Source organism: Bos indicus x Bos taurus, chromosome 8 (genome assembly GCF_003369695.1).
Source record: "Bos indicus x Bos taurus breed Angus x Brahman F1 hybrid chromosome 8, Bos_hybrid_MaternalHap_v2.0, whole genome shotgun sequence".
In the NCBI taxonomy this organism is placed as follows: domain Eukaryota; kingdom Metazoa; phylum Chordata; class Mammalia; order Artiodactyla; family Bovidae; genus Bos; species Bos indicus x Bos taurus.
In genome coordinates this window covers 45,829,493-45,847,791 of record NC_040083.1, presented here as the reverse complement: position 1 = coordinate 45,847,791, position 18,299 = coordinate 45,829,493, and the positions used below count along the sequence as shown (strand labels likewise).

The window sequence follows — 18,299 nt, the reverse complement described above, 5'->3', positions numbered from 1 at the left end:
TAAACAATCCGCCTGGCAGGGCAGGAAACATGGGTTTGACCCCTGATCAGAGAAGATCCCACGTACCGTGGGGCAACTAAGCTTGCGTGCCACAATTGCTGAGCATGTGTTCCAAAACCTGGGAGCCACAACTACTGAGCTGCATGCCCCAGAGCCCATGCTCAGCAACAAGAGAAGCCACTGCGATGAGAAGCTTGTGCACCGCAACTAGAGTATTCCATGCAGCAATGAAGACCCAGCACAGCCATAAATAAATAAATACACATTTGAAAAAAATACTCACTTCCTGCCTCAGTACAAAGGGATTCCCAGTATAAACCAGTGGATCTGAGATTTCTCTATTCAGTATTTCTAAGGTGGAGCCATCTACCCACTCTCCATCTCTGCTGCTGCTAAGTCGCATCAGTTGTGTCCAACTCTGTGCGACCCCATAGATGGAAGCCCACCAGGCTCCCCCATCCCTGAGATTCTCCAGGCAAGAACCCTGGAGTGGGTTGCCATTTCCTTCTCCAATGCATGAAAGTGAAAAGAGAAAGTGAAGTCACTCAGTCGTGTCCGACTCTTAGCGACCCCCTGGACTGCAGCCTACCAGGCTCCTCCATCCATGGGATTTTCCAGGCAAGAGTACTGGGGTGGGGTACCATTGCCTTCTCCCACTCTCCATCTCTATTTTCTTTTTTTTGGCTTGAAAAAAAATGTATTATCTTACAGCTTTTTGGGTCAGAAGTCTGGCACAGCTCTCACTGGAATAAAATCAAGGTGGTAGCAGGTTGTGCTCCTTTCCAGAGGCTCTTAGAGAGAATCTGTTCCCTGCTCATTTGGGTTGTTGGAGGAACTCAGTTCCTTGTGGTTATAAGACTGTCCATATCTCTATTTTCTACATCATATACTCCAGGATCTTGATTCCTACTTGAACTCAACCAGATTTGCAGTCCCTACTATTAGGATGTGGCCTCTGCCTTTATTATCTTAATCTCAGACACCAAGAATCTGCCAATTTTGCCATTTTTCTACCACCTCTTTCCCTCTACAACTTATTTCATATTTGTCCAACCTATCCTTTGGTAAAGGGTCACAGTGCCTCCATAAATAAGTATACCAGGTGAGAACTGCAGCAAAATGGTGAACTTAACCCATCCAGAGAGGTCCCCCCATCATACCCCTGATGATTGCTGCTGGATTCATTTTGATATATGACAAAACCAATACAATATTGTAAAGTTAAAAAAGAAAAAAAAGAAAACCAAGATTAAAAAAAAAAATCAGACCAGTGCTACCAGATCTGTAAATGTGCCAAGGACATAAGAATTTGAATTTTAAAGTAAAATGTCCTAGTCTATAAAATGTGGCTCAATTTTTTTTTCTCTTTTAGATTCTTTTCTTTGATTTTTTTTTTTACACAGTAAGGTAATAGCTGAGCTTTGAAATGAAACCCAAGGGGACCTTGCAGAAGGCTATCTGTATTTACAAAATTTTTATTCATATGATTTTGATTTTTTAAAATTAAAGAAAAAGCCACTGAAGATTAAATAAAATTTATGGTGGGCCAAATTTAATCAAGGACCACCACAGCAGTCTGCACTCTGCCATGGTAAGCTCACACCAACAATTCAGATATAATACCATATAAAGGCCAAAATAAAAATACTGAACAAATATGAATGCTAACTGTATAAAAACATACAAAATATAGTGTTATTTTGGTGTCTCAAGTGAAATCTGTCAAAGTATATGTGTGGAACCATTAGAAGATAGTGCAGTCACTTCCTAAAGAAGACATTCTCTAACAATATCTGAGTTTAAGCTTTTATTGTTTGAAACAGTCTCTGACACTGGTGAGTGAACCATTAAAGCAGTTATCTAAAGAAATCCAAATCAACACAAAATAATTACTCCTGAAAAATCTAATCTTTAATTTTTTCAATGCATCATATTATTCAACTAGTTTAAAATACAACCCCCCCTTATTTCATTCTCCTAATCAAGCAAAAACTGATTTCTAAATTGATCCCTTGTGACAGACCCAGGTTATTTATGTAAAATGTAATGCTAATCATTGTAATAAAACAGAATTCCTGCTAAAGAAGGTGAATTTTTTATTCTAAGTAAATGGCAAGTTCAAAGGTCAGTATGGCCATTGAGACTTTTCCCTTACAAAATGAAAAACAAATTATAAGTAGCTTGACATACAGATTTGCATACTTCAAACAGCTGTCCATCCTAGATGTTAACGAATGTTCAGAGTGATTAAACTTGAATTTATAGTTTATAGAAGGAAAAGTAATCCACTAGAATAGGTACTGCTGCTGCTAAGTCGATTCAGTTGTGTCCGACTCTGTGCGACCCCATAGACGGCAGCCCACCAGCCTCCCCCGTCCCTGGGATTCTCCAGGCAAGAACACTGGAGTGGGTTGCCGTTTCCTTCTCCAATGCACGAAAGGGAAAAGTGAAAGTGAAGTCGCTCAATCCTGTCCGACTCTTCGCAACCCCATGGTCTGCAGCCTACCAGGCTCCTCTGTCAATGGGATTTTCCAGGCAAGAGTACTGGAGTAGGGTGCCATTGCCTTCTCCGAGAATAGGTACTAAGCAGCAAGAAAATATAGTAAAACTCTGCTGGTGAATGCTTCCTTGCCATTTCCACATTTTCTTTATTTTCATTTCCCTATTCACAAGACTTGTGTTCTCACCTGTATTTTTCTAACCACATTAACATTTATCATGAAATACTATTTCATGAATTACTTTTTTTTTTTTAAAGAAAAATAATGAGAGTAAATTTAGCTCAGGCTGACCAAATAGGCTGACCTTCCTCAGAAAAAATGAAAGTTCAAATGCACCCCAAAGTTCAACTAGAATCTGCTATTTATGTAACCCTGGGAAAGCTACTTGAAAATTTGTCTCTGCTCATCTGTAAAATGGAAGTGTAAGTCAAAACAACTGCTAAGATTTCTTCTAAATCGAACACTAGATGATTGGATTTTCCATTAAACCCTTAAAGTTTCACTAAGATTCTGTCTGCATGACTGTTACGCCATACAATCAAGAGGTGTTATATTAAATAAGGAAAATATTCCTTAAATATTAAATAAGGAAAAAATACCATGCTGAAATGATAATCCATAGTGCAGCTAGCCACCACAGATATGTTAAAGTCTATAAACAGACACACTCCCCCTCAATACACATACACAAACATTCAACACCATCATAGGGTCAGTGTTGCTCAAATTTCAGCAATTTGAGTTTCGTGAGGAATTTGAGCACCACCTAAATTTTATGATCCAGCAATCCCACTGCTGGGCATACACACTGAGGAAACCAGAAGGGAAAGAGACACGTGTACCCCAATGTTCATCGCAGCACTGTTTATAATAGCCAGGACATGGAAGCAACCTAGATGTCCATCAGCAGATGAATGGATAAGAAAGCTGTGGTACATATACACAATGGAGTATTACTCAGCCATTAAAAAGAATACATTTGAATCAGTTCTAATGAGGTGGATGAAACTGGAGCCTATTATACAGAGTGAAGTAAGCCAGAAGGAAAAACACCAATACAGTATACTAACGCATATATATGGAATTTAGAAAGATGGTAACGATAACCCTGTATACGAGACAGCAAAAGAGACACTGATGTATAGAACAGTCTTATGGACTCTGTGGGAGAGGGAGAGGGTGGGAAGATTTGGGAGAATGGCATTGAAACATGTAAAATATCATGTATGAAACGAGATGCCAGTCCAGGTTCAATGCACGATACTGGATGCTTGGGGCTGGTGCACTGGGACGACCCAGAGGGATGGTGTGGGGAGGGAGGAGGGAGGGGGGTTCAGGATGGGGAACACATGTATACCCGTGGTGGATTCATTTTGATGTTTGGCAGAACTAATACAATTATGTAAAGTTTGAGAATAGAATAAAATTAATTTAAAAAATAAATAAATAAAAGAAAAAAAAAAAGTGGAAGTTACCTCATTTTTTAAAATCAGACACACCCTAAGCAATCAAGAGCTTGACTGTGTTAGCTGTATGTATTTTTCCCAATAAAATGTATTCAATAAAATAAATCCAGTCAATAAAATAAAGTACAATTAAATAAAATTCCTCCAAGTACTATCTAGAATTTTATACATACCTTCAATGATAAACATACTAAACTTTGGAAATACCAGAGTAGCTTACGAAAAAAAGGATATACACACTAGTGTAGAATTTAAGATTTTGTGTTAAAGGAATGTAAAGTTTCCATTGTATTTATTAGGATAGAAAATCATCAACTGTTACATCCACTACCTTTCGTTAGTTATAGAATCTGACCCCATACATTATTTTAAAAAGGGAGCAATAGGGCCACCTGTTAATGAATAGAGTTTTCGTTTTACATATGAATTGGCATAAATCCCACTCTCGTCATGCCAAGTGTTGATGCCAAGTCTTTTGGAACCATCTAGATCTGTGAACTGAGAACGGCATTTTCTGTGGACAATTGAATAATCATCATCTTGACAAGGATCACCCTATGGAGGGAAAAGACAATTTAAATATTAAATGACTGAAATATGTATAAAGGAATGATTTCCAAAAGTTGATCTTTAATGTGATAGTCTTATTATGATCAAAGGTTAATTTTCAAACAGTTGATTAATATAATCTCTCAAATTACTCATCACTTCTTGTATTTGGCTATTGCATTTATAAGCATTTCTAATTATGAATGATAAGTCTAATTAATGATTGTCTTATTTATAAAATTATAAATTATTATATGTGCAAAAATTTCTAAACCATAAATATACAGCATAAAGAACTATTTCTACATATGAAAAAAACAACTACAATTTAACTACCATTTAACACCTTTTATATTAATATAATTTTTCCAAAGACTAATATCTTCAGTTATATTTTTATTTTTTTGTCTTTTTTTAATATAAATTTATTTATTTTAATTGGAGGCTAATTACTTTACAATATTGTATTGGTTTTGCCATACATTGACATGAATCTGCCACGGTGTACATGTGTTCCCCATCCTGAACCCCCCTCCCACCTCCCTCCCCATCCCATCCCTCTGGGTCATCCCAGTGCACCAGCCCCGAGCATCCTGTCTCATGCATCAAACCTGGACTGGCAATTCATTTCACATATGATAATATATGTGTTTCTATGCCATTCTCCCAAGTCATCCCACCCTTGCCCTCGCCCACAGAGTCCAAAAGACTGTTCTATACATCTGTGTCTCTTTTGCTATCTCATATACAGGGTTATTGTTACCATCTTTCTAAATTCCATATATATGCGTTAGTATACTGTATTGGTGTTTTTCTTTCTGGCTTACTTCATTCTGTATAATAGGCTCCAGTTTCATCCACCTCATTAGAACTGATTCAAATGTATTCTTTTTAATGGCTGAGTAATACTCCATTGTGTATATGTACCACCGATTTCTTATCCATTCATCTGCTGATGGACATCTAGGTTGCTTCCATGTCCTGGCTATTATAAACAGTGCTGCGATGAACATTGGGGTACACATGTCTCTTTCAGTTCTGGTTTCCTCGGTGTGTATGCCCAGCAATGGGATTGCTGGGTCGTATGGCAGTTCTATTTCCAGTTTTTAAAGGAATCTCCACACCGTTCTCCATAGTGGCTGTACTATTTTGCATTCCCACCAACAGTGTAAGAGGGTTCCCTTTTCTCCACACCCTCTCCAGCATTTATTGCTTGTAGACTTTTGGATCACAGCCATTCTGACTGGCGTGAAATGGTACCTCATTGTGGTTTTGATTTGCATTTCTCTGATAATGAGTGATGTTGAGCATCTTTTCATGTGTTTGTTAGCCATCTGTATGTCTTCTTTGGAGAAATGTCTGTTTAGTTCTTTGGCCCATTTATTGATTGGGTTGTTTATTTTTCTGGAATTGAGTTGCAGGAGTTGCTTGTATATTTTTGAGATTAATTCTTTGTCAGTTGCTTCATTTGCTATTATTTTCTCCCATTCTGAAGGCTGTCTTTTCACCTTGCTTATAGTTTCCTTTGTTGTGCGGGTTATATTTTTAATAACTGCTATCAGGTCATACTTGCAAGTAAATGCCAAGCTGGAAGGTTCATCCTATGAGAAATTTACCTCAGTATAACCCAGTATAATATTTAAGGTATTTATCCTTAGAGCGGGCTTCCCAGATGGTGCTAGTGGTAAAAAACCTGCCTGCCAATGCAGGAGACATAAGAGACACGGGTTCGATCCCTAGGTTGGGAATATCCCCTGGAGGAGGGCATGGCAACCCACTCTAGTATTCTTTCCTGGAGAATCCCATGGACTGAGGAACCTGGCTGGCTACAGTTCACAGGGTCACAAAGAGTCAGACACAACAGAAGTGACTTAGCACATACGCATCCTTAGAGTACGTCATAAAAACTTCTATCGTGATAGAACAAAACACTATCATTTCCACTTCCCAAAGGAAATATTAATTCACTCAGATTACATCAAGGATAATGGCAAACAAGAAACATAAAGCCCCTGTATTGATTATCTAATTTCTGCTTTAAATTGATACTGATTTTAAAGCACTAGGACAAAATTTAAATTAAATCACCAAAACTATGAAACAATGAAAGAACACCAAAATAGTTCTAATCTTAGATAGGCTTTGTTGAAAACAATTGAAAATTCTAATCTCATAACAATTATGGTGTCTACTTATTTACTGAGTGCCTATTATGGTCTGAACATGGTAGTTGAGTATAACTTTTAATCCACAACTGGCTTTGAAGTAGGAATTATTACTCCCACTTTACATGCAAGAAAATATCATTTGCTTAAAATCTCAGCGAAGAAGCTAAAGAATGCCAGTGATTCAGCCAGGGCTTCAAGCTGTCTGCTTGTAAGACACATTAGTGCACTAGCACCTTCATGAAATTCTTAATAATTCAAAGATAAAATATACAAACAATAAAATCTGAAAGCTACATAATATCCATGTCACTTTCTATATAGTTTTGGGCTTTTGCTTTGTGTTGGGGTTCTATTTCTTTGAGGTTTGTTTGTTTGTTTGTTTTGGGTCAGGTAGAGATCCTTTAAATGAGATTAGAGCATCACTTGCCAAACTGCCTTCTAAGTAGGAAGCAGGATCTCCTCATTCCTACCCCTGTTGCAGTGGAACTGAGGAGAGCTTCGCATGTAAGTCAACACCTTCCTTTAGTATCTCCTAGGCAGAGAGGATGATATGTTTTGATGAGACGAATGATAAGAATAAATGTGATGTTTTAGGAGAAATATTCTGGCAGCAGAAGGTGCTAAAGACTGAAGATGAAAAAGACTGGATCCCAGAGCTATGATTAGAAATGGATCTCAACAACTTACATGTCATTAACTCATGGATGTATAAACAAAATGTGGTCTATTCACACAACGAAATAATTTATTTTGGCCAAAAAAAGGAATAAAATACTGGTAGCTCTATAGCATAGATGAAATTTGGGAATATTATGCTAATTGCATGAAACTAAGCCAAAAGCCAGATTTTATGATTCCTTATATGAAATGACAAAATAGGCAAGTCCACAAAGAGAGAAAGTTGCTTTGCCAGAGGATGATGGAGGGGAAAGAATGAGGAGTGACTATTAATGAATGTGATTGGATCAAAAGGCACCAAGATATGTGCTAAACATTATTTGTGGGTTGTATCCAGATGAAACTAGCATTTAAATCAATGAACTCAATAAGGCAGTTTGCCTTCCCCAATGTGGGTAGGCATCATCCAATCTGCTGAGGGCCTGAATAGAAGAGAAAGGCAGAGAAAGTAAGAATTGGCCCATTTTGCTTGATTGCTTGAGCTGAGATGTTGATCTTATCCTGCTCGTTGGTGCTTCTGATTCTCAAGCACTGGTTTTCCTAGGATTTCAGCTTTGGTTTGTTTCTGTAGAGAAACCTGACTGGTACACTGGGTATGTGGTTTCTTTGGGATATGATGAAAATGTTCTGAAATTGACTGTGGTGATGATTGTATGACACTGGAGATGACTGTATGACTCAATGACTGGAGATATATTTTAAAAAATCACTGAATTGTACATTTTAAAAGGGTGAATCTTATGGCATGTGAATTAAATCTCAGTAAATTATATCTCAGTAAGGCCATTATTTTCTACAAGTGGATAAGAAGGGGTGAAAAATGCTGAAGTTAGGAAAACTAATTAAGAGAATGTTTGTTGCCTGTTAACACACATAAAACTGAATGCCTCCCATGATCAGAGATGGTAAACCAACCTCCCCACCCAAAAAAACCCCATACAACTGAATCTGTAATATTTGACAATTTCTTCATTGTCTATACTCCTACCATGTTTGATTTCAAGTGAAGTCAGTAGTGAACACTGAGTTGGGAAGACATGAACAGACTCATTTCATGCAAACTTTAAGAGGTGACTCCAGCTCATCCTGAATCCACTTTTCTCATTTCCCATTAAGCAGCAGCCATGCAATGTGAGTAGATTAAGCCCCCTCTAGGTCTAGGGGCAGAATCTAACTGGCCTGAGACAATCAGGATAATCTCACTCCACTCTCAATGACAGTGATTAGTTCAGTGTTAGACATGTGACTTCAGTTTGTCCAAACAGCTCAAAGCCTGAGACTTCTGTTCAAGGGTTTGGGGAAGAAAACATTCTTTTTTCACTACTGGATATAAATAAGGAAGCACCTAGCCCAGGCTGCTGTTGGCAGCCTGCCTACAATCAGTATAGCATGAAACCAATACCATAAAAAGGCAGATATGAGAGTCAGTAAAAAGTATGATGACATTGCCATATCAATCCTTTCCTGAAGCCAGACTTTTCAAAAATATATGGGCCAATAAATTACTTTTACTGCCTAATCTAGTTTGAGTTGGTTTTTGTACAACCTACTAAAAGCATCCTATCTAATATATACCTGAATAATCTGCATTATTGGAACACTGAGGTACTGAGAGTTAGAGCAAGGAAATGGGTCAAAAACAAGGGAGATGGAAATATATTAAAAAGTAGGAGTAAAGGCAGACAGTAAATTTCTGCCTAAGCATACACCCAGGAATTAGAAGGATGCAAATATGGAACAGGTGAAAAAAGAAGGTTTTCAAAAATAAGAACAAACTATTAGGAACCATGAGGGTATAATTACTATAAGGAAGCAGAATAAAGTATGTTTTTCAAAGTTTAGTACAAAAGGCACCAAATAGAATAGAAAAAAAGCAGCTTCACCAACCAAGAAGGTCCTACATCAAAGGACCTTTTATATTGACTACAGCTCATACCCAAGGCCAAATTGAGATGCTGGGAGCTTTGGACAAGCAAGTAATTTGGTCTACCTCTGAAACTAAATATATAGGGAGGGAGTAATCATTTCAAAATTATTATTAGTTTTCTCTTTTCATTGTATGTAACCACCCATTTTCCCAAGGGGTGATCAAAATTTGTTTTAGAAAAAAATGACAAAGAGCAAAGTAATATCACCTTCTAATGAAAAATACAGTTTTTCCTAAAGACAACAACCTTGCAATCCAATGCACACTCTTGAGGATTTTAGAATATCAATAACCATACCTGGAAGATTCAAATCATAGATTTCTCCAAGCATGGAGAGAAAACATTCTTTGCCATCAAACCTTAAACAAGAGTTGGAATATAGAGTAGGAAAATACAGAAGTTTGGGGCATTGTAGAAAGATGAAAATAGGTAAAAGCACAGAAGGACAGGAGAAATAGTTGATGCATTTCCCAGTTTTCCCATCCCTAGACTTAAATCAGGGCTTCCCTGGTGGCTCAGACAGTAAAGAATCTGTCTGCAATGCAGGAGACCTGGGTTCAATCCCTGGGTTGAGAAGATTCCCTGGAGAAAGAAATGGCAACCCACTCTAGTATTCTTGCCTGGAGAATTCCATGGACAGTGGAGCCTGGCAGGCTACAGCCCATGGGATCACAAAGAGTTTGACATGACTGAGCAACACCTTTCACACAGTTTCATAAGCTTCCCCGGTGGCTCAGTAGTAAAGAACCCTCCTGCGCAGGAGACTCAGGAGACGTGGCTTCGATCCCTGGGTCAGGGAGATCCCTTGGAGGAGGAAATGGCAACCCACTCCAGTATTCTTGCCTGGAGAATCCCATGGACAGAAGAGCCTGGTGGGCTACAGTCTATGGGGTCGCAAAAGAGTCAGACACAACTGAGCTTGCAGCACAGATTTAAACCAGATAGGGTCTCATTGATATGGACAGAGAGAAGTACATTAGATACGTGAGAATAATGGCAGAAAGGCATAGGGGTCTCCTGGCCCTCATTTCTCATGAGATCTTTAAACAGACCACCTCTCAAGCTGTTCTTTCGTTTGCCTGGGGCACAGCCAAACTCAAACCAGTGAAGCAGCCTGGTCAGGCAGAGGGAGGTCTGAGAATCATCAGTCCTGAGGCATGTTTGGTATTCTGTGGCACAAACAAGACCCTGAAAGTAGTTGCAAGTCTGGAGAGAGGGTTCAACTGTTAGCTGCAGAGCTGAGCACTGAAGCTAGTTATTGAATGGGAATCACAGAAGGCTTCTGTGGGGTCAACAGTATCTATGGAAGTGGAAATGAAGTTCAGTCATCTCAGACAAGCCATGAGGGCTCCAACCAAGCCCAGAAAAAAAGAGTGGGAAATAGAAAAAGACTGAAAGACTCACAGACTATAGCCACTTATACCAGTAAGAAAAAGAGCAACCAGGTAGACTTGGGATATCATCCCAGAGACTAGATGTTGCTGGAACAGCTACACAACAACTCTTTGTGCCTGCGTGGGCTTCCTCACAGCATGGTGACTGGGTTCTAAGAATAAGGTTGGCACAAAGAGAACAAGAGGAAACTGCAGTGCATTTAAACAGCTACTCCAGAAATCATATAGCATCACTTTCATCACAGTCACAGTTCACCCAGATTTGGGGGGATGTAACACAGACTTGGAGATGGTGATGGACAGGGAGGCCTGGCGTGCTGCAATTCATGGGGTCGCAAAGAGTCAGACACGACTGAGCGACTGAACTGAACTGAACTGAACACGGACTCTACCTCTCAATGTGAAGAGTGTCAAAATCACATTGTAAGAGCACATGCCATGGCAGCGCATGTGGCAACCATTTGGGGAAAATAGCAGTTTGCCACAGGGAGAAAATTAGGGTGTGTTGGGATTCCCAAGACCACCACTAGATTCAATGACTTGCTCAGAGGACTCATTAAACTCAACATATAATTGTACTTGTGACTATGATTAGTGCTAGCACTAGTTATAAAGAATAACTAGCACTAGTTGTAAAGAATCCGCCTGCAGATGCTGCTGCTGCTAAGTCACTTCAGTCATGTCCGACTCTGTGCGACCCCATAGATGGCAGCCCACCAGGCTCCCCCATCCCTGGGATTCTCCAGGCAAGAACACTGGCGTGGGTTGCCATTTCCTTCTCCAATGCATGAAAGCGAAAAGTAAAAGTGAAGTCGCTCAGTCGTGTCCTACTCTTCACGACCCCATGGTCTGCAGCCTACCAGGCTCCTCCGTCCATGGGATTTTCCAGGCAAGAGTACTGGAGTGGGGTGCCATTGCCTGCAGGTGAAGGAGACACAAAAGACATGGGTTCGATCCCTGGGTCAGGGAAGATCCCCTGCAGTAGGAAATGGCAACCCACTCCAGTATTCTTGCCTGGAAAATCCCATGGACAGAGGAGCCTGGCAGGCTACAGTCTGTGGGTTGCAGAGTCAGACATGACTGAGCACATGCATGCATGCACGTGGCTATGCTTGATTACAGCAAGTTGATTCAAATCAAAGTGAGCAAAGGGAAAAGGCACATAGGCTAAAGTCAAGGAAAAAACAGGTATGAAATTCTGAGATCAAGAACCTTCTCCCAGTGAATCACATGGGATGCACTTGATTCCCTCCAGCCATGAGGTATGAGATGCTACCTACTGGGGAAGCTCATTAGAGACTCCAAGGCCAAGATTTTTCTTAGGAGCTGGTCACATAGGCACCCTCTGCCTAGCATATACCAAAATTCCAGACTCCTAGAAGGAAAACAATTGTTCAACATAAGGCACATTGTTTGTGCCAACAGTTCAGACACTGTGAACTACTTTTATTAGGGAATTCTTATCTCCACATGCCAACCAAAGGCCAACCTTGTAAGCAGACCTTTTAACAGATAACAGTCTCAGTTCTTTTCTACACATTGAAAGTGGGAGAGGATCTCTGAGAAAGTGAGTTTTTTTTCAAGAAAGATTAAATTTTCTTATAGGAGCTATTTAAATCATGGAATCAGACTAAGCTTATGTTGATTGAGAATTAGTATTTTCCCACTGGTGATGGGCTTAGGAAGAGGGCCAGTGATCAGTTAGACATACTTCCTCTGCATATGTGAATTGTGGACAATTGTTAGAGTTTCAACACCCTAACATAATATCTAAATGATTACTCAACATCTATTAAGTGGGTTGGGAAGAAGTGTTTAGAAATTGTATATAGAAAAAGATTTGTGGATTATTTCACATTATTGGCTGATCCACTATTCTGGTGCCACACAGACCCTGAGTTCTGACAAAGTACTCAAGATATCACTGACAAAGTACTCTTAAGATATCTTAAGATATCACTGAATTGTCCGAGTCTTCCGGATAGATGAGGGTAACAGAATTCGTCTGAAGTATGGAATGGGTGGGCAACAGAGCACACAGCTTAAGCAGAGCTGTACTAGAGGAGGCATTTCACAGGAAGAATTTAAAGGACTTACTAGCCTAACTGGGGATAAAGAATCGAAGATGCTCATACCTTCAAATCTGGATGGCTGGGAGAGTTCTAACACCATTAAAAAGAATTAAAAAGACATGGAGATAAGGAGGACTTGTTAAAGGGGGCAAATGATGAGTCACTTCTCAGACATTTTTAATTAGAGATGACATCAGTACAAAATTCTTATTTGAAAGGTAATGCTGTTGGACAGATGTCCAGGAGAGAAGTCAGTGCCCTGTGCACAGCAGTGATAATTGATTGGGTAAAATAGCGATAAAGAATATCACTAGGACCATGGATTATATTTGAATATGGACTCTGGCTTTCATAATTATCCTGTATCAATTTTCTGTGAGGCTGAAAACTTTACCATGGCTATGTGTCTGTTATTAAGAAATGCACGTTGAATTATTTATAGGTAAAGAGGCACAAAGTCTCCAATCTACTCTCAAATGGTAAATAATTGGTGACTCTAGGTAAAGATTATATGGGAGCTCCTTGTGCTGGTCTTATAAATTTCCTGTAAGTTTGAAATTATATAAAAATAAGTTACCCCCTCAAAGGTGATGGTTACAGAGCCATGGGAGTGGATTAATTTTCTGAGATTATGTAAAATGAGAGGAGCAGGGTTCTGGGACCCAATTCTTGGGAATACTTATGGCTGGGTTCATAAAAAAGCCATGAAAGACAGAGACAAAAAGTCATGGAGAGAGCATTGCAAAGCTATAGATTCTAAGGAAAGGCGGGACACAAAGAATGCAGTGGTAGCCAATGACTACTCACTTCCAAAGAAGCATCATAGAGGGCAAGACCTGATAAAACACAACCAACAATAAGAATCAATCTCTTGTCATCTTTGACTGTGCTGTTTCAGAAAATGGTTGGGGAAACCAAAACATCCTGATAGAAGATGGAAAAAGAGTGTCAGAGAAAGGAACACAGAGGGCAAATAGGCCCTGCAGCAACGGGAACTACTAAAGACCCAGCAAGAGAATCACTATACAGAAAATCTGCATTAAGGCTAATAAAGTTTTCTTTTTCCTTTCCTTCTCTTTTTCTTCCTTCTTATTTTTAACAGATAATAGAAAAATAGGTTAGGATATTACAGAGGGTCCTCTTGAGTGCCCAGTCAACCTTCCCTCCTTGTGAAAGACAAATAAGACATGGTTTTACCACTTACATCAGTAAAATGTATCAGTAAGTGATGAGTATCCAATTCTTAGATTCCTATCCCTTTCCCACCTCATTCCCATAACCTCTAAGCATCATTTATCTTACAAACCATTTTTTCAGGATAAAATGACATTGCTGTTTCTTAGTCAACCATATACCCAGTCCTTACCCATTTCTGTGGTTTCACTTATTCTTATTTGATTTCATCCTGTTTTTTTAGGACTTTTTATTTTTCATAGTTTTATTTCTCAAGGTCATTTTCAGTTTTAGTCCTGCCTTCTAGAATATCAATAACTCTACCTAACTTAATATCACTAGATAATTTGAGAGCAGTCTCAATTCCTTCATCTAGAGAGCTCATCCATAAAAATACATAATGGGTTGTTTCCTGCCCAAATCAGTCACTGGGAACTAACCTTGTGTCCACCATTACAAATAGCTATTAGCCACCTGGTATTCATACAGCAAAGATCATTCTTCCCTAGCATGCCTTTAAGCATCCTCATTTGGTGTACTCCATTTACTCTTTAAAATGTATGGAGGCAACAAGCTTATTTATCCAAATTTCACATTGGATGGAATTTAAAAAGATATTAAAGTAGATTGTTGTGATATTTTGTTTAATTTCAGTATATATCACATATAAAATTCTTCCCTACTCACATGCACTTGGCTGAAGACCTGTCTTCCCCTAATTAGGCTGTCTTCTAAACACACAGAGTGATGTGGGAAGAAAAGAACAATTCTCCTACAGCCAAAATTACTTTACTAACTCTGGGAATCACAGGTCATAGGCATTTTAGACAGATTCCTTTGTTCATTTCCCTACATTACTTTTAAATTGATTTCATTTCTATTGGATATTTTTTCCTCAATGATTGAATAAGAGTAACTGGCATATGCAGCTGTAAAGAACATGCAGATAGTTGGATATATTTAAGAAACCTTTATATATATCTTTTCATTTGGTAAAATTTTACAAAGGAGAAATATTTGTAACAAATAAAAGTATTCAACCAAAGAAAATAGTCATGGGAAGTTCAAGTAGGTATAGACTGTGAATATAGGTATAAACATCTATATCATTAATGAGTTAGGGTTAGGGTCATCCCAAAGAAAAATATGGAGGTCTATATGAATCAGATCAGATCAGATCAGATCAGTCACTCAGTCGTGTCCAACTCTTTGCAACCCCATGAATCGCAGCACACCAGGCCTCCCTGTCCATCACCAACTCCCAGAGTTCACTCAGACTCACGTCCATTGAGTCAGTGATGCCATCCAGCCATCTCATCCTCTGTCGTCCCCTTCTCCTCCTGCCCCCAATCCCTCCCAGCATCAGAGTCTTTTCCAATGAGTCAACTCTTCGCATGATGTGGCCAAAGTCCTGGGGTTTCAGCTTTAGCATCATTCCTTCCAAAGAAATCCCAGGGCTGATCTCCTTCAGAATGGACTGGTTGGATCTCCTAGCAGTCCAAGGGACTCTCAAGAGTCTTCTCCAACACCACAGTTCAAAAGCATCAATTCTTTGGTGCTCAGCCTTCTTCACAGTCCAACTCTCACATCCATACATGACCACAATGAATAGTCACATCAAAAAATAACCTTTTCAGTGCAGTTCAGTCGCTCAGTTGTGTCCACCTCTTTGTGACCCCATGGACTGCAGCATGCCAGGCCTCCCTGTCCATCACCAACTCCTGGAGTTTACCCAAACTCATGTCCATTGAGTCAGTGATGCCATCCAACCATCTCGTCCTCTGTCATCCCCTTCTCCTCCCACCTTCAATCTTTCCCAGCATCAGGGTCTTTTCTAATGAGTCAGTTCTTTGCATCAGATGGCCAAAGTATTGGAGTTTCAGCTTCAGCATCAGTCCTTCCAATGAATATTCAGGGCTGATTTCTTTTAGGATTGAATGGTTGGATCTCCTTGCAATCCAAGGGACTTTCAAGAGTCTTCTCCAACATCACAGTTCAAAAGCATCGATTCTTTGGCGCTCAGCCTTCTTTATAGTCCAATTCTCACATCCATACATGACTACTGGAAAAACCATAGCTTTGACAAGATGGACCTTTGTTGGCAAAGTAATGTCTCTGCTTTTTAGTATGCTGTCTAGGTTGGTCATAGCTTTTCTTCCAAGGAGCAAGCATCTTTTAATTTCATGGCTGCAATCACCATCTGCAGTGATTTTGGAGCCCAAAAAACTAAAGCATGTCACTGTTTCCATTGTTTCCACATCTATTTGCCATGAAGTGATGGGACCGGATGCCATGATCTTAGTTTTCTGAAATTTGAGATAGAGAGAATAGATATGATAGTCATATTATCTATATATCTTATCTATCTCTCCATCTTATCTATGTGTCTATTAATCTCTATATCTAAATAAAGATCAATGAGAGAAGCTGGAGAAGCCTTGTGGAACTATATGAGCAACTGCCAAATGATACAAAGGTTAAAGCTTGTCGTTGTTGCTCAGTCGCAATCATGTCCGACTCTTTTCAACCACATGGACAATAGCATGCCGGACTTCCCTGTACTTGACTATTTCCTGAAGTTTGCTCAAACTCATGTCCATTGGGTCAGTGATGCCATCTAACCATCTCATCTTTTCCTTTTGCTTTCAATCTTTGCCAGCATCAGAGTCTTTTCCAATTAGTCAGCTCTTCCCATCAGGTGGCCAAAGTGGAGCTTCACTTTTCAGCATCAGTCCTTCCAATGAATATTCAGGATTGATTTCCTTAAGGGTTGATTGACTGGTTTGATCTCCTTGCAATCCAAGGAACTCTCAGGAGTCTTCTCCAACACTACAATGGGAAAGCATCAACTTTTAGACCCTCAGACTTCTTTATAGCCCAACTCTCACATCCAGCATGACTACTGGAAAAACAATAGCTTTGACTATGTGGACTTTGGTCAGCAAAGTGATGTCTCTGCTTTTTAATATGTAGTCTGGTGGTGGTGGTGTAGTCACTAAATCACATCCGACTCTTGCAACCCCATGGACTATAGCCTGCCAGGCTCCTCTGTCCATGGGATTCTACAAGCAACAATACTGGAGTGGGTTGCCATTTCCTTCTCCAGGGGATCTTCCTGACCCACGGATTGAATCCAGGTTTCCTGCATTGCAGGAAGAGTCTTTACCAACTGAGCTACAAAGGAAGCTCTTTGTCAAAACTCTCCTTCCTAGGAGCAAGTGTCCTTTAATTTCATTTCTTCAGTAATCATTGCAGTGATTTTGGAGCCCAAGAAAATAAAATATTTCACTTTTCCCCCTTCTATTTGGCTTCCCAGGTAGCCCAGTTGGTAAAGAATCCGCCTGTCAATGCAGAGTATGTAAGAGACATGGGTTCAATCCTTGGGTCAGAAAGATCCCCTGGAGTAGGAAACAGCAGTCCAGCAGTCTTTCCTGGGAAATCCCATGTACAGAGGAGCCTGGAGGGCTACAGTCCATGGGGTTACAGAGTCGGACATGACTCAACACACACATATTTGCCATGAAGTGATGATGGGGCCAGATGCCATGATCTTAGTTTTTGAATGCTGAATTTTAAGCCAGCTTTTTCACTCTCTTCTTTCAACCTCATCAAGAAGCTCTTTTAGTTCTTCTTCACTTTCTGCCATTAGAGTGGTATCATCTGCATACCTGAGGTTATTGATATTTTTCCCAGCAATGGTGATTCCAACTTGTGATTCATCCGGCCTGCCATTTCACATGATGTTCTCTTCATAGAAGTTAAATAAGCAGGGTTACAAAAAACACAGCCTTGATATGCTCCTTACCCAGTTTTGAACCAGTCCATTGTTCCCTGTCTGGTTCTAACTGTTGCTTCTTAACCTGTATACAGGTTTCTCAGGAGACAGGTAAGGTGATCTGGTATTCCCATATCTTAAAGAATTTTCCACAGTTTTTTTTTGATCCACACAGTCAAAGGCTTTATAGCATAGTCAATGAAGCAGAAGTAGATGTTTTCCTGGAATTCCCTTGCTTTTTCTATGATCCAATGAATGTTGGAAATTTTATCTCTGGTTCCTTTGCCTTTTCTAAATACAGCTTGTATGTCTGGAAGTTCTCGGCTCATGTACTATTGAAGCCTAGCTTGGAGGATTTTGAGTATTACCTTGCTAGCGTGTGAAATGAGTGCAATTGTGCAGTAGTTTGAACATTCTTTGGCATTGCCCTTCTTTGGGATTGGAATGAAAACTGACCTTTTCCAGTCCTGTCGTCACTGCTGAGTTTTCCAAATTTACTGGCATATTGAGTGCAACACTTTAATAGCATCATCTTTCAGGATCTGAAACAGTTAAACTGGAATTCCATCACCTCCACTAGCTGTGTTTCATAGCG

The 18,299-nt window shown here is 39.6% G+C and overlaps 1 protein-coding gene across 4 annotated transcripts in view; it reads right to left on the bottom strand.

The window, feature by feature from the left end:
• Nucleotides 1-4,212: 4,212 nt before the first annotated feature.
• Nucleotides 4,213-18,299, bottom strand: part of C8H9orf135 (chromosome 8 C9orf135 homolog) — a 161,034-nt gene continuing 146,947 nt past the window's right edge. For 3 of the 4 annotated variants that reach the window (XM_027549439.1, XM_027549438.1, XM_027549435.1), the window contains one exon: nt 4,213-4,522. In XM_027549439.1, coding sequence (XP_027405240.1) covers nt 4,331-4,522 — 192 coding nt within the window. In that variant the 3' untranslated portion in view covers nt 4,213-4,330. The remainder of the gene's footprint in view (nt 4,523-18,299) is intronic. The other variant, XM_027549436.1, reaches the window with a different exon arrangement.